Consider the following 24,827-nt stretch of genomic DNA (forward strand, 5'->3'; position numbering starts at 1 on the left):
TAAACTGGAATATTCGCGCGCTTTCACAAGTCAGCAACTTTTAAAACGATGAAATGATCACTGGTGAAGTATTCGTAATTTAGGATCAGAGTATCAATGTCTGTTTAATTGTGAAAATAAATTCAATGCAAAATTCTTTGTTAAAAAATCAAAACTGGTCTGAAGAATTTACTTTTGAGCCTGATCAATTTGTCGACTCTGTTTCAGACCTTTTCATGCAAACTTTGATAGTGTAACGCAATCTTCAATCCAAAACTGCCAAATGAACCATTTTCAAACCTCAAAAAAGTTAATAAACATCGCAGGTGAAAAATCGTTGCATTTTGAGCTAAGACTCGTTACTTTGAGGTGGTACAAATCTGTTCCGCGTGGTTACTTGAAGAAAAAGAAAAACGTACGAAAATTGTACAAATAAGAAGTACAAGAAGACATTAACTTGAAGGGGAAAAAAATTTTTTTACCAAAAATGTGGTCGGAACATTCTGTGCTACTTGCACAGCAACCGGCTATCCTTGTTTAAGATGTTTACTTGATGTTGAAGCTCGTCTTTTTTGGGATTGGACGGGAAGACGGGAATTATCTATTAAATATCTTCAAAACAAAATTTATAGTCTTCTTTATTGCCAATTCTGTGATACGCCTGAAATATAACAAGACTGATCAGATCAGGGCTAAGCCCTGAATGTTCCGACTGCCCTTCAATTGGTCTCGGATAGTTTGTGGTAATTTAACATGGGCAAAACTACGAATTTAAGGCTGATACTATAATATCAAAACTTAATGTTGCAATTTGCGTCGTCTATGTACTTAATAAAACCATTTAGGTGCCTCAATTCACTTCGGAACGCTTTTGTAGTGCGGGATAGCAGACAAGTAGTCTTAGACAAACTGATGGTAGGTTACTATACTGGTGTCTATACTCGGTTGGCCTCATGCAGATCAAGAGATCACTCCCCCGAGGGACCAGAGTTTTGTGAAATGGTCTGAATAAAAAAAATCCTCGAGCATATATATTCCTCACTTTCTTTGAAAGTCGGAACAACAAAACTGCTCGTATCAGGGCAAAGTCTTAAAAGATCCGACTGTCAATTAGGTAGTCTCGAATAGTTTGTTGAAAATTAGGTATTGGCAAAACTATGAATTTTAGGCTTATCATATAAAAGTTTAAGTCTTACGGCTTAAGTATTTAAGTGGTCATGCTATAGTTTAATTCGTGTATAGAATTAATGAAAACAATTAACTGCCTCAATTCGTATTTTGTAGTTCGGGATAAATTGCCACGCGTGTAAATTATAAACGAGCAGTTTAAACAGACTGGTTGCACGTTACTATGATGGTGTTCACCCAAGCAGATTATTGTAAAACTGATCTGAATTTAAAAAATCACCCCGTGCATATACAACCTCACTTTCTATTAAAATCGGAACAATGAAAAGAAACCGTTTTTTTTTCCTTCACTGTGTGCTTCTGTATATTTTTTGAAGTTTTTTTACTTGAGATTTTTTGTTTCCACTTGATTCCACTTTCATTTCATGTTTTGGTAAGTGACGACGTAGCAAATTGGGAAATCAAAATCAAAGGTTCAAGCATTGTACTTGGATGTTTTTAACAGGTTTGAAAGCTTTTGGCTAAGTAAGTTTGTGCGTACTCTCCTTACGTTTTTGTCCCATCTTCTCTCCTTCGGGAACAGTTCATGGATACAAAAGTTCATGGATACAAAACAGTTCATGGATACAAAAGTTCATGGATACAAAATGGATACAGTTCATGAATACAAACAGAATATCGCTTCAAGACTTCATGGATTATCCGTTTCGGCCTGTCCGTTTTAGTTCATCATTTTTGGCATGAAACGTTTTTTGAGCTGTATCAATTCTAGAAAGAAAATTTATCGCGCAAATTTTGCAAAACTTTCCAACTAGTGTCTCTGAGATTTAAAAATCGCGAAAAAAAACCTTGGATGAAAGTGCTTATAAGATGATATGTCATATTGACCATATGATGTTTATTTGTGGTGCCTGATTTTTTGATACAGATCCTGACTGCAAAAACTTTCATATATTTTGGTTATTTTGGCTATCTAATGAACGTTTTTCAGCAATCTGTCTAATTAAAATTTCTCAAAAATATTAGTCAAACTATGAGCATATTTCGGTTGATAAGGTCACATCTGAATGAAACTACAAGAACTTGAGCTTTTTGGCTCTCTACGGCAAACCACTGTTGTGCCTTGCTTAAAATTTTACCTAACTCTTAATTCAAAAGGCATTGAAAATTTTTGGCTCAATTGTACACCCGGGTCGAAGTGCTCGATTTATGTTTCGCCTATCTCGGTATGTTTTTTTTGGATCAACTTTTGATATGATTCGAATGTTTGGTTTGCTTTTTTGTCTGTAATTTGTTTTCAAGTCGAAGCAATTTTGCTTTTATTTTCTCCACAAATCTGGGCTGAAACTGCTGATGTGAAAACTGATATTTGAAGAATTTTTTTTTTAGAATTTAGTTTTTAATGCCGCAGGATTCCTAAGATTTTCAAATTTTACAGGGTTCCTTCTAAATTTTCTAGTTCTGCGGCAAGTAAATTTCCTCAGTTGATTTTTGCGAGATTTTTCTGGCGGATGCGTTTTCTGAGTGGATTATTTTGCTCAATTTCCAATTTAATGTCACTAATATCTTCAAAAAAAAAATTGAAACTTTGAAAAAAAAAGGTTGGGCTTGACCAATGTTTCAAGTGTCCCGACCAAAATCAGGAATGTTTCGACTGTGTTCGACCTACATTTTGACTTTCTCGCCCTTTTTTTCGACTTTCTCGAAATAACGATGTGCTCGACTTAAATTTGCTTTTTGACCACTGAATTTCAGAGACTTTCAAAGGCGAGACATAAGACGAGGATCTCGACCTGGGAATTTACCCTGTTTCTTTCAAATTTGGATGTTTCTATATGCGCACGAACCCAACTTTTGGTTGCTAATACTTTTCCATTTTTCCCACTGATATAATTTTCTCCTAAAGAATCAATAAGAATTTCTCTGGTTTTCATCAAACTGGAGAAAACTGATCACGGTGATTTCAAAGGAGCACAAGGATAACCAGTTCCTGTGCAAATATCAATCAGAAAATTCGGAGCACGTTAACTAAAGTGCTTTTGAAAAATCAGTTTCTTTTTGCTTCAAGTTGTGTCGTGTGTTTTTCTTCTAGAAGAGGATCTGAACGAAAGCTTTAGAACAAAGGCGCATTCGAAAAAAATTTTGTGTTTAAGACGTTATCGATATTCGCCTTCCTTGTCTTGAAAATATCTTTTTCGAAAAATGAAAAAAAAACTAACATTTAAGAAATTTTTTTTTTTGCATTTTTTGATTCTTTCCATTCAATAATGCTTATAATTTGAAGGCGCTAAAAACTTCAAATTTTTCTTCAATATATAAAACAAAACTTTCGAAGTTTTAAAAGAAACTTAACGCCCTATTAAAAGCCCGGTCGCCAATTATCCGCTCGAAAATTTAACTGAACGCTAGAAACTTACCGCCCTAATAAAACCCTGGTCGCTGATTATGCGCTCGTTAATGAAAAAAATTTCAAAAAAAAATTCTGGTTAGTTTGAGTGACAAATAACCGTTTTTTGTATGAAATCACTGTTTTGATGAAAAAATTACTCATATTTTTCTGATGCCTGTTTCTGGTGCTTGATTCTGCGTTGAAAAATAACTAAGTAAAAACCACTTACGAATTAAAACCATTTAAATTAAAAACCCACTTTTAGTTGCTCGAGGATATATGAGACGTAGAATTCCTTGTTTTTTGAGGTTTTAAAAAGTTCGAAATTCCATTCAAAAGTTGATTTATTGGTTTGTGCGCATTTTTTTTTTGCAGTAAAATGCGATTGTTTGACCTAGGCGTGCTATGCTTTTATCATCTGGATTCGGGAGGGAAAAACGTTATCTTTTTAATTGAAGTATGCTTCAAGCAAATCGACTGAAAATGAGCTTGCTTTGAGCGACTGGACCAACAACGAATGAGAGTTCTTCAATCTTAAGGTTATTTGAATTCTGCTTCTGGCAAAATATGTAATAGTCTCAAAAAATTGTACATTTATGTATATCAATGTTAGTATATAACAAGAATGCCTGGTTCTGCACAGAGCACAGAATTTTCAGGCCATATTCTTACAAAAATATATAGAAGAAAAAACTTGCCTTTTTTCAATTTAGTGTAGTTTTTGTGCGTGATGTGGTAAAAGGTTTTGACTAAAGCATACAAGTTGAACATACTCGAGAATCACAGAAACAAGGACAAGTTGAACAACAATTTTTTCACAAAAGTCCAGAAAATCAAAAAGCCATAAAAACCAAATTTTAAGTTTGTTGCTGAAACTTTTTTGGATTTTTGGAACTTTCTCCGACGCGGCGCTTAGAAATTAATTACACCGTAGTAAAATAAAGTTTATTTTTTTATAATACACCTGCTCGCTGGTTTTACTCGCTTAAAATTGAACTGAAGCTCAAAAATTTCAATCCAATTTTTCTCATGTCATGAAAATATTTTGAACATTACATTAATGTTGTTGAAATTACGACTGAAAGGGCTTTTTGAACCTTTTGAAGAATGTTAGATACTTCAATGTTTTGAAGTATCTAACATTTGAACCTTTCCGATGATTATTTGTGTTAATTAGTTTTGGAATGAAAAAAAAAACTAAGATACACACGATTACAAAGTTTCAATATTCGGAAAAAAAGACTGCTCGTACTTCAGGGTATCAGGACACGACTAATAGTGTTCCGACTGTTCTCTTTTTTTACTCAAAATGGTTCAAGAAATCTTAAAATGATTAAAACAACGGTAAAATTTTAAAAATTTTGTCCCCCACTCGCTATGTATAGTACTAAGCAGTCCCTAAGTAGTCTAAGTAGTCTAAGTCTCCTAATTAGTCCCAAATCCAAATCCTTATAACTTTGTGAGAATGATCACAGGCAAAATATATATTAAAACTTGAGCTCAGTAAAACTAAATCTTTCAGATGATAAAAAATTGGCTCTTTTTTTTTCTCCCCCACCAGCGAAATTTTATTAACAAATTTTGTTCACATTATCGGATTTTTACAAAAATTGGTAAACGGACTAATTAGGCTATGACAAACATATTTAGTCTTCACATTTAACCGTATAAAAGCCCTCGTTACAACATGAAATTTATGCATATGTGAGATGGAGGAAAAGAAAAAGAGCCAGAAAATTACGTCAAAAAAGATTAAATTAAAATTTAAAGTTTGGCTAAATTAAAAACCACTTCAAGCCTAATTTTTCCTTCTTACTTCAAAAAGCAGAGCAACAAAATTGGTCGTGTTTCAGGGCAGAAAAGCAGAAAATTGAAAGTAATGCCAGCCCTATAATATAATCAGGTATTTTTTGATTAAAAAGATATTGACAAACTATGGTTTTTAAACAGATAATCCCAAATTTTAAAGCAAATTTTGAATCGTCTTTGAAAATAACACGACCGATAAGCTTGCCTCAATTTAGTTTCAAACAATTTAGTAGCGCGGGAAAATTTGACCACGTAGTAATTGTTCGCGTCATGTTTTCAGTGAAATAATCAAAAAACGCATCAATTAGTCGGAGGCATTACCAAATTGGCAAGGTTTAAGTCCCAACTTTAAAAAAAATCATCGGATTTAGGATTTATTTTTATTTTCTGTATTTGAACTCAGGGACTCAATATCTTCAACAGAGTCTAAAAATTTTCAATTAAAAATTATTTTTCCGTCAAAAAATTTTGTTTGGAAAAAGAACACAGCACCTCAACCGTAGTTTTTTTTTCGAAATGGGAAAACCAAATGAAAAAAATTCGAGAAAAAAAGGATTGAATAATTGAAATTGTTTTTTCCTGTTGTGTTTATTTAATCCACCTCAATGCTGTTTGGATAAGATGGGGATGTTTTTAACGGCTGATATACATAAAGTAAGACCAAATGACTTGTTTCTGTTCAATTACGAACGATGTAATCCTCCGATCATTTTCAAGAATACAATATATAGCGCGATAAACATGCCAAATTGGTCAATTTAGCAATTTTTAAACATAAGCTTACAACAACCACAAATGTTTTTTTTTCGCTGAGGGCATAAAAGTTTTGCAGGTGGCGTAAAAATTTCCGTCAAAAACGCTTGTTGAAAAGTCGGAACTACGATAAGTAGATAACTACTGATAAGTTGAAAAAAAAATACAAAACAAACATAAATAATTCCGTACTTTCTTCTGAAGTCAGGAAAACAGTGAAACTCAGCACTTCGAAAAATCAAAAATCGGCATCAGTAGTACAAAGTGGCTTGAATTTTATCCGAATGATGAAACAAATATATTGAATAAACATTACTTATTCAATTTTTTGCGTTTTTGGTAAGTTGTGTGAATCAAGAAAATTGGAAAAAACTTGTCATTTTAGTTTGTTATTACAATTCTATTCAGAAAACAAAAAAAACATAAGCATTTTCAAAACACTAAAAACATCTTTAAAAGACTGAATTGGTTTTAGTTTGATATATCACTCATACCATCTGATGAATTTTTCAAAACCTGATTTCATGATGAAAAACTTTAGTAACTAAGAAAACTAAAACACTGACACAAAAACAAAAGTCCTCACCATTTTTAGTAGTCGGAACAGCATTTTTTAATTTGATTTTATAAACTGACGTTTTTTTGTATCTAAAACACAATCTGAAATTCTTTTTTCGAAAAAGATTTTTAGAAAACAAAATGGATATTTCAAAATAGTACAAAAAGGGGTCGAACCCTTGAGGAGGAAGGCGTCCCCCCAGTCCCTCCTAAATCCGCCCCTGACGTCCGTCAGACCTTTATATCATACCACGCAGAAAAACATTACACTAATTTGATAAAAAAACATCTTGTAGTTTTTTAAAGACTATGGTCAGAACATGTGTTCCGTGCTACTTGCACAGTAAGTGGCAATATTTGTTTTGCCGTGTCTTTGTTTGATAATTTTCCAAGATAATTTTGCTTCAAAAATGAGAAATCAACTGGTTAGACTAAGCAATTGTTTAAAATTTAGTTTGAGTTCGTTCTCTTCCGATCACTCCGAGGAATGAGGTACTAGGAACTAAAGTCAGATAGCCTAAGGGGATCTATAATATTAGAATCCATTCAGTCGTGATTTGAATTCTAGAAAAAAATGTGTCTGAAATTTCTATCCATTTCGAGCCAAAAAACGGTAGCTCAGAGTTTGTGAAAGAGAAAGGAACTTCATTACTAAGTTTTGCATTGATAACCGTGTTACCGCGGTTGAAAATTTCCGTGCTACATATTTTCGTTATTACTATAAAATTAAACAATGGCTTTCTCGATTGTGTCTTTAGGTAAATCACGATTTTTTCCTGACGATTCTTGTTCGGATAAGGATCTTCTCATGTTCAATAAAACTGCCAAGATTATCGCTCCTACAGCCGGTAGCACTGCAACCCAAGGGCAAATTACACTCCAACCCAAATCTTCCCATTTGTCGAACCAATCAGAATCCACTAAAGCTGCTGTCTGGCACAAATTAGCAGAAAGCAGGGAAATGGTTTCGAATGCCGAAAAAACCAAAACTATTATCGACGATGTGTCACTCTCGATATAAACGAATGTCAAGAGAGAAGCGACATTTGTGACAGCTGTTATGAAATTCACAATGAATAACGCTCTCGCAGCTCGCATGAGCTTAACGAAACATGTCGGAAACAGATTGTCGTATGGCTGGCAAGAATTACCAGAGCAAAACACCCATAGCCCAACCATAGTTTGGACATGATCTTTGCTGTCTACGGGTGATGTGTGGTATGTGATTCCGTCGTTGCCATTTGCAAATACTGAAAGAATCACACTCGTAGTTACCAAGAACAGCTCACCAAAGGCAGTTAATCGGTTTGTCATCGAAAGTTAGCTCAAAAGAAAACGAAATCTGATTTGATGTTTCCGAGATCTGTTCCTTCAACAGTGTTCTGTTGCTTCAAATTCTGAAATAGTACCTTAAAACAGCGTGTTTCTTTACTTCTTAACAATACTGAGAAACAAAAACTGTGTAAACAAAATAGATAAATACGTTTGATCGATTGTTTTGTGAGTCTGAAAACAGGTATGAAAAATGAAATTAGTCATCAATTCCCCAAAAACAACTATGCAAGATCCATCTTGTCAAAATAACGAGGTCATCTGCAATTGTATCCTACGAGAAAATGAGTCTGAGGAATCTATCCAAAGACAAACACTGGACTTTCCCTATTAAGATTTTCAGCTCTTTGAGTTGCTAGCCGCTTAAATTCGGAGAGTGAAAAATCTGATGAACACGGAGAATTCCATTCAGTTCTCCCTTATCAGTTTCAAGCTACTAATTGTATCCGATACCTCAAATTTTGGAAAACTCTCAAATTGGCAAACAGCTGCTGATTATTTTGGGCGCGGGGCGAATGACACGCGCGGGCATAATCCCAAGACGGAGAGACCGAACGATGAAAAACTTTCAACCAACGAGAGTTATCAAAAACCGTGAGATTTTCCTATACTGTGAACGCTTTGAGCAGAAAACAGAAAGCAAAACTGATAGAATGCAATAAAAACTCTCTCCATGTGGACTGACGGTGGGCGGCCTTGCTCTGATAACCACCAGGTGTTTTGAAAAATAATTCGCTACTCGGTGTTGGCACGCTAGCAACACAAATCAGTCCAATTGAATCGTCTGCTAATTTGATATCCGACCACTCGGCTCGAGTTCCCAGATTCATTTCCAGACTTTCAGCGACAAATTTTTAACATGTCTAGATTTTTCGCGACCAAAGTTAGGCATATCCAGACATTCGCGACCAAATCTTGGCATTTCCAGACTTTCGCGACCGCAATGATCCGTTGCGACTTTCGCGACCGAAACAAAGATGACGCGATAGAAACGTTGCGACTCATATTTGGTAAGTTCAGAATTTCGCGACCAAGATTTGTCAATTCAAGACTTTCGCGACCGAAAAATTCAGCCGAGAATTTCGCGACCAAGGTGACGCGATCAGTGCAGCTTAGGTAGCGGCGCGACCAAACTCAGCCATTTTCATTCAGACTTTTGCGACCGAGGTGGAGACGGCGCGACGTTTGCAACCAACATGGAGACTGCGCGACCAAGAAAAAACCTCTCTCGGCTTTTGCGACCGAGATGCATACGGCTCGACTTTCAAGACCAACGTGGGTACGGCACGACTCAGGAAACGGCCCAACTCCAAATGCAACGACGCGGCTGCCCTGGCCGGTGCGACCATAAATTGCCATCAAGTTGTAGACTTTTGCGACATAGATGGAGACGGCAAATTTTCCCGACCAAGGTGGAGACGGGGCGAATTTCAACACCACGGCGGATACGAAGCAAACTTAACTGCCTCTGGTGAGCTGTTCTTGGTAGCCACGAGGGTAATTCTTTCGGTAATAGCAAATGGAAACGACGGAGTCACATACCACTAATCGCCCGCGGACAGCAAAGATCATGTCTAAGCTATGGTAATTCTTGCCAGCCATAGGACAAGCTGTTTCCGACATGTTTCGTCAAGCTTATGCGAGCTGCGAGAGCGTTATTCATTGTGAATTTCATAACAGTTGTCGCAAATGTCGCTCTCTCTTGACAATCGTTTATATTGAGAGTGACACATTTCGTTTTTTCTTTCAGCTTTTGAAAGCATTTCCCTGCTTTTGCTAATTTGTGCAAAACAGCAGCTTTAGTGGATTCTGATTGGTTCGACAAATGGGAAGATTTGGGTTGGAGTGTACCTTTCCCATGGGTTGCAGTGCTACCGGCTGGAGGAGCGATAATCATGAAAGTTGTATTGAACATGAGAAGATCCATATTCAACAAGAACTGCCGGAAAAAATCTTGATTTACCAAAAGACACAATCTAGAAAGCGATTCAATGCTTAGCTTTATAGTAACAACAAAATTCTGTGGCTGTCCAAGCAGCACGGAAAATTTCAACCGCGATAACACGAAAATCAATTCAACATTTAGTAATTAGATTCATCATTTCTGTTTCACAAACTTTGAGCCGCCGTTTTTTGGCTTAAAATGGATAGAAAATTCGAACACTTTTTGTTCTAGATTTCAAATCATGACTGAAGGGATTATAAAATGATATATCACTTTATGCTATCTGATTTTAGTTCATGTTTCCTGATTCTGTGTAGAAACCTATACTAGGCCAAAACTCCCTCCCATGCCTGAGAGTGATCGGAAGAGAAAGAACTCAAACAAAAATTTAAATGATTGCCCAGAATAAAAAATTGGTTTCTCATATTTGAAGAGCAAAAAAGCTCTGAAAAATCTAAAAAACAAAGACACAAAAAGCAAAAAAAAAACAGAGTCAGTTACTGTGCAAAAGTTACAGTAAAATAGGCATGGAAGAAATAAGATTTTGAAGAAAAGGACTGGAAAAACAAAAAATCATTAAACATTTTTTTTGCTGTTTTTTTTTAATTTTTTGAAGTTTTTGACTCCCACCATGCCATTAAAAGTTTCCAAAAACTAATTTTTCTCGAATACAATAAAATTTAAGCATAAATCAGCTATTAAAAACGGCCGAAATTAAGCATAAATAAACGTGCTCGCTCGCTTTACTCGCTCGAATTTAGACGTAAAATAAAAAATTCAAACCGGTTTTCTCTGGGATTTTTTAAAAAAATTTTTTAAATTTCGTTCAATCGTTGACTTAAAAAATTTTTATGATGATCTAACACTCAATTCTTTCCGCAGATTCATTGTGGTAGCTGATTATGCCTGGGAAATATACAGAAAAGAAAAAAAAACAAATACACACTCAAATACAAAGATCCTCCCTGAAGATTTTTTTTTGAAAAAAATGGTAGCCATGTGTACTGCAGAAAATTACAAATTTCCGCAATTTTTTGGGCGAAAATTTACAAAACGAAAGAGTTCTCATGATTTTTTTTCGAAATGTTTTAAAAACGTATTGACGACAACGACATTCGTGCAAAGCATGCTTATGATAGCTTACGTTTTGCAAGGTGCTTGTCTATTCAAAAAAATTGGAAGGAATTAAGTCAAACTCAAGTGTCAGTTTTTTCTAAAAAGTACTAAAAAGCGGCAATTACTTGTTAGTTTACTCTTTCCATCATTTGCCTGCCACACATATATAATTTTTCAACATTGATTTTTTCTTTTCATGTCACATTTGTGTACACGAATTGTAAGTAAAATCTATAAAGAAAGTTCTGTGTATCTGAAAGGTCTATGTGTTTCAAAGCATGGAATTGTGTATACAATTGTTTTTAAAAAAATTTTAAAAAGCACAGTTTGTTGATCCAAATTTTAAAAAGAATAGTTAGGTTTGAGATGGTGTTTTAGTTAGACCAAATTTTGCGGCTAAATTACCATATATGGGCTACTTGAACAGTTTGCGCTGAAATATTTGGAAACAGTTTGCGCTGAAATAATCCAAATTTAACTGCTATTCGCTCGCAAGCAAGCTATTCGCTCGCAAGCAAGCTATTCGCTCTCATTGATTCGCTACATGCCTCAAGTTGGTTACATAGCAGTAAATTTTATGTAGCAGTTACATGGCAAGGTCGATTTTATACTTGGCAGTGAGTAGACAAACACTACATTAGTCAATCAGAATCGAGATATGAGCAAAGCTTGAAATTAATATTTTTTTATTTTGTTAGTTTGCTTTCTTATCTTGACCCTGATTGGTTAAAACAGTATTTGTGTACTTACTAACGTGTATAACTACGTGGTTGTCTTTTTACTGATATCCCTTGTATCAAAATAACTCAATGGACTTAATTCTGACCCTGCGGAAATTGAGAGCAAAAGCAAACATTCAAAGCAAACATAATCATTTTTATGGAGCGAAAACATCCGAGCAAAAAAAACATGTCAAAGCTTTCAGGGTTTCTGGACTTTCTTTAACAAGTTTGATTTTTATATGCGTTTATTGCAACTTACTTTTCATACAGTTAAATTGTGAAAAGAAGTTTTTAAACTGCCGTAAATACTAAAAAAAAATTTAAATTTTATCATCAGTTGTTGCCCAGTTATTAAGATAAAGCCCAAGCAAAAAAAAAACAACATCTATCTCCTCGAACAGAAAGAGAAGTGAGCCAAAAAATTTCACAATTTTTTGTCGGCGCTATATTTGTTTTCTTTTGTAGGTTTTCGAACTATAGGTATAAAACTTCACAGTACATTGAACCATTTGACATACTTGAACGGGCAAAAAATTTTAGTTTCGAAAAATTTACTCGGCTATTCAAGTGAAAATATCCTAGTGAAAAGAATTTGCGTTAACTACACAGAACTTTCCATTTTCGAAGCTATTTGTCTTGGTTACCATGTCTCATAGATAATTTTTATTGGTTCCAACGTGAGAGAAAAATACTCAGTAACAGAACAGAAACACAGTATTTCAGTCACTTACCGGGTCAAGGTGCTCATTCAAGGTTTGGACTTTCAAAGAAAACTCGTGTCAGTGCTCGACCAAAAATATCCGAGAGAGAGGATTTGTTCTAACACAAACTCAAAAAACACCTCGAGCACGGTCGAGCACGGTTCAGCTCGGTCAAAACAAACCTAGAGCACAAGCGAAATATATCTTGTGCATGGTCGAAACATTCCTCGATCACGGTCGAATTATACCTCGAGCATGGTCGGAACAAATCTTGAGCATACCTCGAGAACGGTCGGAAGATACATCGAGCACGGTCAAAATACAAACCTAGTTATAATTTTAAATCACAAAATTGTTTTGTTGAAAAAAAGACGCTAAATCTTGTCTCGATTGGAGTACCGATTGGAAATAGCTTTAGTTACGCAGATGAAACTTTGCTTCTCATGAAAAAGCGAAGGATCTAAAGATAAGCACCTCAATACGACTGATATTTTCGAACCAGAATTACATCACAACCATATTCAGAACTATAAATTTTTTTGAAAATACGAAACTTTTGTTCAACATTTTTGATCGACTCTGTGTGTCTTTTTTCACCTTCATACAAAAAACATGTGGCAACTATTTTTCAAAAATTTGATGAGCTCTTTTGTGAAAACAGACCACTCATACAGTGTATCGAAAAATTGAAATAAGTTTTGAGCTTAGAACATTTTAGATTACAATCTGAAAATTTATTTAGATTGTGTTTTGGCTTCAGAAAAGCGTCAGTTTGTAAAACATAACTGAAAAATGCTGTTCCGACTACCGATATTTGTGAGGATTTTGTCTTTGTGTCAGTGTTTAAGTTTTCTTAGTTATTAAAGTTTTCCTCATAAAATCAGTTTCTCGAAAATTCATCAGATGGGATGAGTGATATATCAAACAAAAACCGTTTCAGTCTGTTTAAAAAATTTTTGTTTTTTTTTGTTTATATTCGTATATAAAATTGCAGTGACAAACTAATGTGACAACTTTTTTTCCCAGTCTTTTTATTCACGCCACAAACTAAAACACACAAAAATAAATTGAATAATTTTGTGAATTCAGTTGATATGTTACATCAGTCAGATGAACTTGAAGCCTTTCCGTGCTAGTGTAGCCAATTTGGCCAATGATTTTCGAATCGCTGATTTTCACTGTTTTTTTGCCTTCTGATGATAGTATGGAATTATTTATGCTTGCGGTTATTTTTTCAGTCAAATGTTGTTTCTCCAAAAAGCGTTTTTGACGGAAATTTTTTAATCATCTGTAGGATTGTTTTGCTCGGAGCTGATAAAAATCATCTGTCATTGATAAAAACGTACGCTTGAAAACTGCTAAATTGGCTAATTTAGCTTATTTAAAGTACTGTTTTTTGCGTTCTTGTGTGTGAATAAGCGGTGGATTAAATCGTTCCTAATTGAATTGACGCAAAATTTGTTGTTTTACTTTCTGTAATTGAGGCGCTAAAAACATCACCATACAATTTTAACAGTGTATGAGTCGATAAAATGAAGACAAAATGAAAAAAGAAACAGTTTTCAATTGCTTAACCAATTTTTCTTTAGACATTTTTTCATTTGATTTATCATCGTTCCGATTTTCGAATAAAAAGGTTACGGTTGGGCCGGTGTAATTTTCTATTCAAACGAACCTTGATGATTAAAAATTTAATTTTAACTGATTATTTTTATACTACATAGAATATATTGACTCCTTGAGTTGAAATATACAAAAGATGAACAAATCCGATGATTATTTTTAAAGTTGGGAACTTAAACTTTGCCATTTTGGCCATGCTTTCGACTAAGAGATGCAATTTTTGAAGATTTCACTTATAATGCTGAAAACAAAACGCAAATTATTTCAGCGTGGTTGAAATTTACCGCGCTACTGAATTCTTTAAATTAAATTGAGGCAAGCTAATCGGATGTGTTATTTTTAAAAAGGGTTTAGAATTGGTTTTAAAATTTGGGATTATCAGTGTATAATTTATGGTTTGTCGATATCACTCTAATCAAAAAGTATTTGATTATGGGGCTGTAAGTATTTTCAATGTTTTGTCTTAATATACGACCAGTTTTTTTGTTCCGCCTTTTGAATAAAGTCGGGAATATTTATAGTTGGGATGGTTTTTTTATTCAGTCAAACTTTGATTTTTAAGCTCAACTTCTTTGATGTAATTTCTTATCATCTGAAAGTTTTTGTTCTCATGATCTCAAAATTAAATAGATATTTTGCCTGTGATCTTTTTTGTTCCGACTTTCGATACGAAAGTAACGGAATATTTGTGCTCGGGGTGGGTTTTTTTTTCTTCAGACAAATTTCGACTTTTTAACTAGCCATTTTCTACGGAATTTTTTTAAATCATTCGAAAGGTATTGTAGTCCTCAGCTTAAATTTGAAAAGATCTTTCACCTGTGTCATTTTTCGTAAAGTTATGAGGGTTTAAAGGTTGCCATTTAGGCCAATTTGGGACAATTAACGCGCTATTAACATGCTATTAACGTGTAAGCGGAAATTTAATCCGTCTTAGAAATCGTTTCAAATGGTTGAAAGAAGCCTATTTGCCATAATTGATTTGTTACAAGGAGCGAAATCTATTGTTTTGTAATTTATATGGCGTGTGGGGTGATGATTTTTATCGAAAAATTTTCAAATTTTACAAAAAAAGTTTATCATTTATTTTATTTCATTAAATTTTTTATGTTGTTTATGTTATTACTGCTCCATAAACGGTAAAAGGCAGTCGGTACTTTCAGGGCTTCGCCGTGATACGAGCAGTCTTGTTCATTTTTTAAAATCATTACTATGATTTCTTCAACCATTTTGAGTGACTAAAAAGAACAGTTGGAACATTTTTAGCTGTGTTCTGATATCCTAATATACGAGCAGTCTTGTTGCTCCGAATATTGAAAATGGAATTTTGTATTCGGGTCTACAAAACCAGCCATCTTTGTTAATTTCTCTCATTGATATAAAGAAATGTTGTTATGTTCAATTTTTGAGACTATTATAAATGTTTTCAGAGTTCAAATAATGTTCAGATTGTAGAATTCACAATTATTGTTCGTCCTGTCGCTCAAAGCAAGTTCGTTCTCAGCCGATTCGCTGAGAACGATTCATTCAAGCAGCCGATTCATTCAAGCAGACCACATTTCCCACATGGGCCAAACTTATTTGAACATTTTTCACGGGTGCGAGTTGATCGTAACAAATATTCATTCCGGTCGAGTCGCTCAAAAACCGAACCGAAAACCTAAACCCGGTGCTTTTCTTCTGGACCAAAAAGCTCAACGCAGAAAACATATAATTTTTATGTTGAATCATATTTCAAATTGGCTGGTCATTGTACGCAGGTAGAAGATAATCATATCTGGCAACGAAAGAGATGCCTTTTAGGTTTCAGAGGAGATACCAGCTTTCCTTTTTCTGTTCAGACAATGATGCGGGGTCAGAGTTGTAATACAATACTCGAGTTGCCTTTTGATCTAAGAAAGATTTAATTCGATATTTATCGGGAATGCATTAGCTCGTGATACCAACTACTTGCGTTTGTTTTCGGCAGTACTTTTACAAAAGTCGTTTCAACTCATCTAGAGATACTTGTACTTTGTACAAGGGCTTAAAATATACCAGAGTTATGTTTCGTAGTTGATTTCGTCACATAAAACACAATGTGAAATGGTTAGCTTTATAACTTTGTCAAATAATTTACTAGCTATTGTCAATCTTAAATCAGTTTTACTATAGAAATTCAGAAATTCCTGTCACGATTCGGACGGCATCAAAAACCTTTTGACTTGAACCATGTCTGATAACGATGGTCCTAATTATGATGAAACCTTTTTCGTTTTGGGCGAGTTGCAGGATATTTTTTATTTTGCCAGCCTAGTTATCAGCGGCCTCGGAGTCATTCTGTGTTGCCTCACTTCTTTTATCTACTTCAAGAAGGAACACAAACAAAGCAAGGATATCTACTCTTGTGCGCTGGCATTCTGCGATGCTCTTTGCAATGCCACCGGAGTTCTGTTTACCCTATCCCGATTATCCAGTTGGGGTTACACTCACTTATCCTGTGTGTCCGTAATATACCTCTGGCGTGCCATCCCCACCCTCTCATGGGCGCTGGTTCTGTCCATAGCAGTGACTCGTTACTTCGCGGTTATTAAGTACGACTTCTTCAAACGCAACTTCAGCAAGAAAGTGGTAGCGGTGAACATGATTGGTATCGTGGTATTCTCACTAATAGCGGCCATCCCTTTTCCCCTCGAGTGCAACAGAGTGATCAATGTAACGGATGCTGAGTTAAAGGGAGCTACTAGACCCCAACCAGGTTTGTTGATATCCAATTTTGACATTTTCACGGATTGTCAATGGGGCGCGGCGCTGGGAATTTGGGACGGGGGGAGTTGGGGCAATGGTTAGTCAGAAGGGGTTTGTTGAATACACAACAGAGACTTTCTTTTTTGAGAAGAGAAAGCGATTCGCAAGGAAACAACAAGATAAACGGCCTCACAAGTGAAATGCCCTAAATCGAGTTTTCGCTTGAGTTTCATGCTATCTCGGTCACTCAAACAGTCTACGCTGAGTCGCGCACCCATTGAGGCACAGATGGTTTCGCCTCATAGATTGACCGTTATTCCTACTTTTTTTTCGTTTGAGTCGCCATTTTTGGGTGCAAGTACAATTTTGTGCCCAACGTTTACTTAAAAACGTCTTGTATTTTATGACAAGCCGTTGAATACTTAAGCTGAGTATGTCAATTTTTATGAAAGAGAGAGAGAGAGAGAGAGAAAGAGAGAGAGAGAGAGAGAGAGAGAGAAAGAAAGAGAGAGTGAGAGAGAGAGAGAGAGAGAGAAAGAGTGAGAGAGAGAGAGAGAGAGAGAGAGAGAGAAAGAGAGAGAGAGAGAGAGAGAGAGAGAAAGAGAGAGAGAGAGAGAGAGAGAGAGAGAAAGAAAGAGAGAGTGAGAGAGAGAGAGAGAGAGAGAGAGAGAGAGAGAAAGAGAGAGAGAGAGAGAGAGAGAGAGAGAGAGAGGAAGGAGAGAGAGAGAGAGAGTATCCATGGTTAACGAATTACTTCACTGCTCTAAACAGCTCAGAGACCATTTTTTTTCTCATGCACGGGCAGCGGGCAGATAATAGTTTCGCCAATTAAATTATATGCTCAGACAAACGATTCCGAATAAAATTTTTTTTTTGCTATAAAAATTTCACTTTTTACCTATAACGTAGTGCAGACACAATTTTCTTAGACATAACAATCCAAAGTAAGCAGAACAATGAAGTCAAAAAATCTCATGTAGAATTTAATCTGCGGTTTTAAGGCAAGGAAAACCTAACTCATGGGCGAAACACAAAAAATTAAAGCAGGACACGCGCGCACAAACATTTTCTTTTCTGTGAAATGCTTGTCAGATGAAGGAAAGAAATGGCGACGAACAAAAACTAACTGAAAAAAATATCGAAAAATTTATTGAAAGATCTGGAAGTCAACTCAATAGTATCGCACAGTCTAATAAAACATTATTCCCAAAACTTACTCCGAGGTTCTCTCATACACTGATAAAGACTACTAACACGTTCAAAAAGTGAAACAAACGGATATACCAAACAGAACAGCTTTAAATAGTTATCCATCGGCAAAAATCAAGAATCTTGAAGGTGATATTCATCAATATGGTGCATTGGCTAACTCCTTGATAGCTCCTTAATAACTCCGTGATGGATGGTGCAAGCCTTGATAACTCATAGAGGCCCTAATACAATATATAAAGGCATATTAGCAAGAGCTGATATGCCTTTATGTTATAAAATAACAAATTCCACTCGTTGAAAGAATTTTTTTTTGGGATGGAATCACACAATTATACTATTGAACCTCTCAATGAACAATTATCAAATACTGCTGATGAACTAGATGGCCTCTACACTTGGACAAAGTGAAGTGTGCATACCAAAAGCATGACGTATTGGATGATGGTGTTTTTCTAAATTTTAGCGGCTTTCAAAAAAGGTTCAAAACATCAGGTATTTTTCAATGCCAAACAAATGGACAACTATACGCGGACGTACAAAAAATAAGATGTACAAAGTGACACCACACAAAACAGAGGTTAAAAATCTTCTAACCTTGGGCTTATGCATATGCATAGGACATATAAGCCATACCCTTTTAATTCCATTCACTAATGCTTGAGATGAGAGGAAAGAAACGACTTTGATGAGAAAAAAGTTGAATTTTAAGTTTTTAAATAAGTTTCAGACTTAATATAATTTACAAAGCAATTTGGGCCACTCAACTTAAAATGAATTCTCTAAAATTTACCTAAGTTGTACGTTTTAGAAAGCTTCTTCTATTGCAAAACGTCAGAAGTGTCAAAATCAAAATTTATGTTACAAACGTTTTTATAAAAACTGCTGGAGAATAGTCTGTTTTCACTGAAACGTGGCTAGACGTACTTCTAATAACAGATAAAACAATTCTCATTCACAAGTTTAGCTCTTACCACACTTGCGGAGCAAAGTCGACAAGAAATAGTAGGGGTGGTGGTATTGGTGTATGGGCCCTAAAAATTATATCTTGAACGCAATGGATGATCTAATCACAATGAAGCGAAGATCTTAGAACCTTTTTTTAAAGATATTAATCAAACAATTGGCAAAAAAGTACCCTTGAATGTTTCATCAATAGAGTTCTTTTCAAACGAAATATCAAGAGAAATATCGCAGGCATACGAAACACTTAATGAAGTTTTCGTTTCAGTGACTATAAAGCAGATATTTTTTTAAAATCAAGACCTAACCAATTGGAACAAAGTTGGCACAAACCATGGAATCAACCATATCCGTTTTGTTACTTCAACCACTTTGGATACAATCGCTCATTGATCTTTGCTTTAATTCAAAAATAACAGATCCGTAACTTCAACTGTTTCCCGAATCTCCAATTAACTCCAGGTTTTTTTCTCACATAAAAATTATCAGTAATGACAAAGAAGAAAACTTTCGTGTTTCAGAATTCTCAAAAAAAATTTAGAGGTCAAATTTCAATGAAGATTGTGCACGTACTGACTGGTCTGTCAATAACCGACAAACAGATGCACAAAGCTTGTTCTCCTTTTTCTTATATAATGAAAGACAAAGTGTCACCTCTATTAAGCAAAACAATTGGATTGAAAAACAATGAAACAAAAAAATTGTGCTGAGAATGTTTACTAGAAAACAGTTTTTTTAGAGGTTAAAAAAATAAAAATAACTTTTAAACGGCAATTTCGGAAGTTGTAGTAATCTCACAAAAAGAGGATTCTCAAAATCATCTTCAGCCGAACAAACATATAATCAACTTGATATAGCGAATAAGTTAAATCAAACGTTTGCAGAACTTGGCAATACAAAGCTGAAATTTCAGATGGCTAGGGCTAAATGTTTTCCTTGTTTGGAGGAAAACCGATTTCAGGCCAGTTACCACAGAACTACTTCAGTAACGGGAATGTTTACAAATTATTAAAGCTATTGGTTCTATGTATATACTATCATTGAGAATTGAGGGTTTAAATTTTGCTAATATGGGTGAACACCTACAGTTCGTAATAAATGAATGCCTCAAGCCGAATACTTTTCATGATTAGCTAAGAAAATTTGAACAAATTTTTTAAAAAAGAAATGATGGTGTAACAGAAAACTGTCGACCCATTTGCTTACGCTTTTTCTCGCTAAACTTTGATGAACAATTTTTTTTAACACAACTAACTGAGTTCTTAGCCAAAAATAAGATTTCAATTAGTATTGATTTTTTTTTTCAAAAAAAGACATTTGCACTCGACGCCGGCACCACGCTGATAGAAATACTAGAATTTGATGGTCGCAATGATGACATGTCTAGCGTTGTTCTTTTGAATCATTCTGAAGCGTTAACATCAATATCTCACAATACTTTTAAAAAAATCAACAAGAAACTTCTCAAAAACGGCTGTAAATTTTTTCAAACGGCTTTAAATATTTTCTGTAGTATCGCAACCAGGGAGTAAGAGAGACGAAACAAAAATCTGAACTAAAAACATTGTATCATTGATTTTTTCATTTATCTTTTCAATCTGACGATGACACGGGTTTGAAACTGAACCAAAAATCATGAATTTTTTTTCAAGATTACGCTTTAGAAATGCTAGCTGACTTCGATGCTTACATAAAAAAGAATCGTCTCGTTTTGAATTCAAATGAAATGGATGTTTTTCAAATGTAAAGACATCTAGAAATTTGTTTGAACCACATATAAGTTTTTCAGTACAAGTTTAGCAACTACTATGCAAATTCGCTAAAGATGTTGGTTCACTATATTTTATAGTTTTGTTTATAGTTTTTTTTTATAGTTCACTATATAGTTCACATGAAGGTAGTGCAAACCATTTAAGGAAAATCATATCTGCATTGTTATCCCATTTAAAACATAGCAAAATTGCTCTCAAATTTTTCGAAGCGAACCGAATAAATAAGCAAACATACCGGTTAAACAAAATCTGTTTTTACGTAGAAGATTAGATAGAGCACATGATTGACTATTAAACAGAACGATTCCAATGGCGCTAGTGATAGCCCAAAGGAGTTTAATGGAACCTCCGGAAAATTTTTTTGACTTCAGAACACATAAGCTGCATAAAACAAAAGCACACAAAGTTAATACTCCAGAACCGATCAAACAACTAGAATCGGCTGCACGAGGCTGCTTAAAAAATGGAATTCACTTTTTAATGAAATCAGACTGGAAACATATCGCAAAATGTTAAAAAAACACAAAGACACTTCGACAGAATCACAGATCAGGACTCATTGACAGATGAAACAGATGAACTTCTAATAACAGATAAAACAATTCTCATTCACAAGTTTAGCTCTTACCACACTTGCGGAGCAAAGTCGACAAGAAATAGTAGGGGTGGTGGTATTGGTGTATGGGCCCTAAAAATTATATCTTGAACGCAATGGATGATCTAATCACAATGAAGCGAAGATCTTAGAACCTTTTTTTAAAGATATTAATCAAACAATTGGCAAAAAAGTACCCTTGAATGTTTCATCAATAGTTCTTTTCAAACGAAATATCAAGAGAAATATCGCAGGCATACGAAACACTTAATGAAGTTTTCGTTTCAGTGACTATAAAGGAGATATTTTTTTAAAATCAAGACCTAACCAATTGGAACAAAGTTGGCACAAACCATGGAATCAACCATATCCGTTTTGTTACTTCAACCACTTTGGATACGATCGCTCATTGATCTTTGCTTTAATTCAAAAATAACAGATCCGTAACTTCAACTGTTTCCCGAGTCTCCAATTAACTCCAGGTTTTTTTCTCACATAAAAATCGAACCTAATTATCAGTAATGACAAAGAAGAAAACTTTCGTGTTTCAGAATTCTCAAAAAAAATTTAGAGGTCAAATTTCAATGAAGATTGTGCACGTACTGACTGGTCTGTCAATAACCGACAAACAGATGCACAAAGCTTGTTCTCCTTTTTCTTATATAATGAAAGACAAAGTGTCACCTCTATTAAGCAAAACAATTGGATTGAAAAACAATGAAACAAAAAAATTGTGCTGAGAATGTTTACTAGAAAACAGTTTTTTTAGAGGTTAAAAAAATAAAAATAACTTTTAAACGGCAATTTCGGAAGTTGTAGTAATCTCACAAAAAGAGGATTCTCAAAATCATCTTCAGCCGAACAAACATATAATCAACTTGATATAGCGAATAAGTTAAATCAAACGTTTGCAGAACTTGGCAATACAAAGCTGAAATTTCAGATGGCTAGGGCTAAATGTTTTCCTTGTTTGGAGGAAAACCGATTTCAGGCCAGTTACCACAGAACTACTTCAGTAACGGGAATGTTTACAAATTATTAAAGCTATTGGTTCTATGTATATACTATCATTGAGAATTGAGGGTTTAAATTTTGCTAATATGGGTGAACACCTACAGTTCGTAATAAATGAATGCCTCAAGCCGAATACTTTTCATGATTAGCTAAGAAAATTTGAACAGATTTTTTAAAAAAGAAATGATGGTGTAACAGAAAATTGTCGACCCATTTGCTTACGCTTTTTCTCGCTAAACTTTGATGAACAATTTTTTTTAACACAACTAACTGAGTTCTTAGCCAAAAATAAGATTTCAATTAGTATTCATTTTTTTTTCAAAAAAAGACATTTGCACTCGACGCCGGCACCACGCTGATAGAAATACTAGAATTTGATGGTCGCAATGATGACATGTCTAGCGTTGTTCTTTTGAATCATGCTGAAGCGTTAACATCAATATCTCACAATACTTTTAAAAAAATCAACAAGAAACTTCTCAAAAACGGCTGTAAATTTTTTCAGACGGCTTTAAATATTTTCTGTAGTATCGCAACCAGGGAGTAAGAGAGACGAAACAAAAATCTGAACTAAAAACATTGTATCATTGATTTTTTCATTTATCTTTTCAATCTGACGATGACACGGGTTTGAAACTGAACCAAAAATCATGAATTTTTTTTCAAGATTACGCTTTAGAAATGCTAGCTGACTTCGATGCTTACATAAAAAAGAATCGTCTCGTTTTGAATTCAAATGAAATGGATGTTTTTCAAATGTAAAGACATCTAGAAATTTGTTTGAACCACATATAAGTTTTTCAGTACAAGTTTAGCAACTACTATGCAAATTCGCTAAAGATGTTGGTTCACTATATTTTATAGTTTTATTTATAGTTTTTTTTTTATAGTTCACTATATAGTTCACATGAAGGTAGTGCAAACCATTTAAGGAAAGTCATATCTGCATTGTTATCCCATTTAAAACATAGCAAAATTGCTCTCAAATTTTTCGAAGCGAACCGAATAAATAAGCAAACATACCGGGTAAACAAAATCTGTTTTTACGTAGAAGATTAGATAGAGCACATGATTGACTATTAAACAGAACGATTCCAATGGCGCTAGTGATAGCCCAAAGGAGTTTAATGGAACCTCCGGAAAATTTTTTTGACTTCAGAACACATAAGCTGCATAAAACAAAAGCACACAAAGTTAATACTCCAGAACCGATCAAACACTAGAATCGGCTGCACGAGGCTGCTTAAAAAATGGAATTCACTTTTTAATGAAATCAGACTGGAAACATATCGCAAAATGTTAAAAAAACACAAAGACACTTCGACAGAATCACAGATCAGGACTCATTGACAGATCACTCAAAGGATTAAGAAGATACTTCTACCAATTTTTTTTCTTGGTTAACCGTTCAATAAATAAACATATTATTGGTGCCATGCGCAGTTTAACTTACATAGTTGATTGTTTGTAAATGTCATCAGCCCTGACAAGTTTTATTAACAAAGAAGTTTTGTGACTTTAACAGACTTTGCTGGACAAAAATGTGATTTTCTTCTAAATATTCTATTATATTCAACAACTATTTTCTTTGAAGGATTGGTATAAGTTTGTGTGATGAAGTTTTTGTCGTTTCTGTTTGACTAGTAGAAAGTTGTCAGAATTTAGGCTGTCGAACATTGACTGCCCAAAATGCTAAAAAAACACTAGTCAAACAGAAACATAAAAAACAGGAAGTTTTTTAAACATTTCGAAAAAAATTTATTCTGTAGCTAGAAAACGGTGCTGAAAACTTTTCCAAATAATTAAAAAGCGGTGACACTGTGTTTCATTGCTTGCACCATGTAGTTATTGTTTCTTTCTTTGGATATCTTGTATTTAAATAGTAAGTCTAGCACAATTACTACCCTTGACAGAAGATCACTCCGTGTGGAGAATCGTTCCCCAACTGTGAAACAGATCATTTTCTGGTAAGATTTAAATCAATCTTTGTTTCAGTGATCAAAAGGAAGAGGCGACAACCTATGGTTCACTAAACTGTTTTAGATAAGAAATTTTGTTTTGATCATATCTTGTTTTTATTAGACTGATTTAAACAAAACAAACACGCGATGTGAAAAATTTCAAGTTTTTGCCGACGTTTTTGTATAATTTTTGAACAAATTTGTCTCTGGAGAACCAAAAAAACGTTACGTTCAAAAGACAACAAAAAAGACAAAACCTTATACTGTGTAATGAGTGAAAGAGACCAATTTGAACTCTTTTTGTATTCAAAAAACTTGCAGCCAGTAAAACAGGAAATTTTCACAATGAGCTCTGTCAACAATTCTTCTTTTGTTGTCTCAGCTCCACAGAACAATGGAACTAATTTGATAAATGGATTTAAAAAACACAAACCAAAATCTGAAAAAAATGAAGAAATTACTAAAAAACCTAAAAAAAAAGTAGTTCATCTCAGCTTTTGCAGAATTGGGAAAAAACTCTGGTTCGTTGCCTTT

General features: G+C 34.5%; 2 protein-coding genes across 2 annotated transcripts in view; both read left to right on the forward strand.

Moving 5' to 3' along the window:
* Window positions 1-24,827, forward strand: part of LOC134838935 (peptidyl-prolyl cis-trans isomerase B-like) — a 332,107-nt gene that overhangs the window by 100,948 nt on the left and 206,332 nt on the right. The gene's annotated exons all lie outside the window — the stretch shown is intronic.
* Window positions 16,034-24,827, forward strand: part of LOC134839883 (uncharacterized) — a 32,156-nt gene continuing 23,362 nt past the window's right edge. The window contains exon 1 of the mRNA XM_063855511.1: window positions 16,034-16,789. Coding sequence (XP_063711581.1) covers window positions 16,264-16,789 — 526 coding nt within the window. The 5' untranslated portion in view covers window positions 16,034-16,263. The remainder of the gene's footprint in view (window positions 16,790-24,827) is intronic.

The sequence above is a fragment of the Symsagittifera roscoffensis genome, chromosome 2, assembly GCF_963678635.1.
Source record: "Symsagittifera roscoffensis chromosome 2, txSymRosc1.1, whole genome shotgun sequence".
Lineage (NCBI taxonomy): Eukaryota > Metazoa > Xenacoelomorpha > Acoela > Convolutidae > Symsagittifera > Symsagittifera roscoffensis.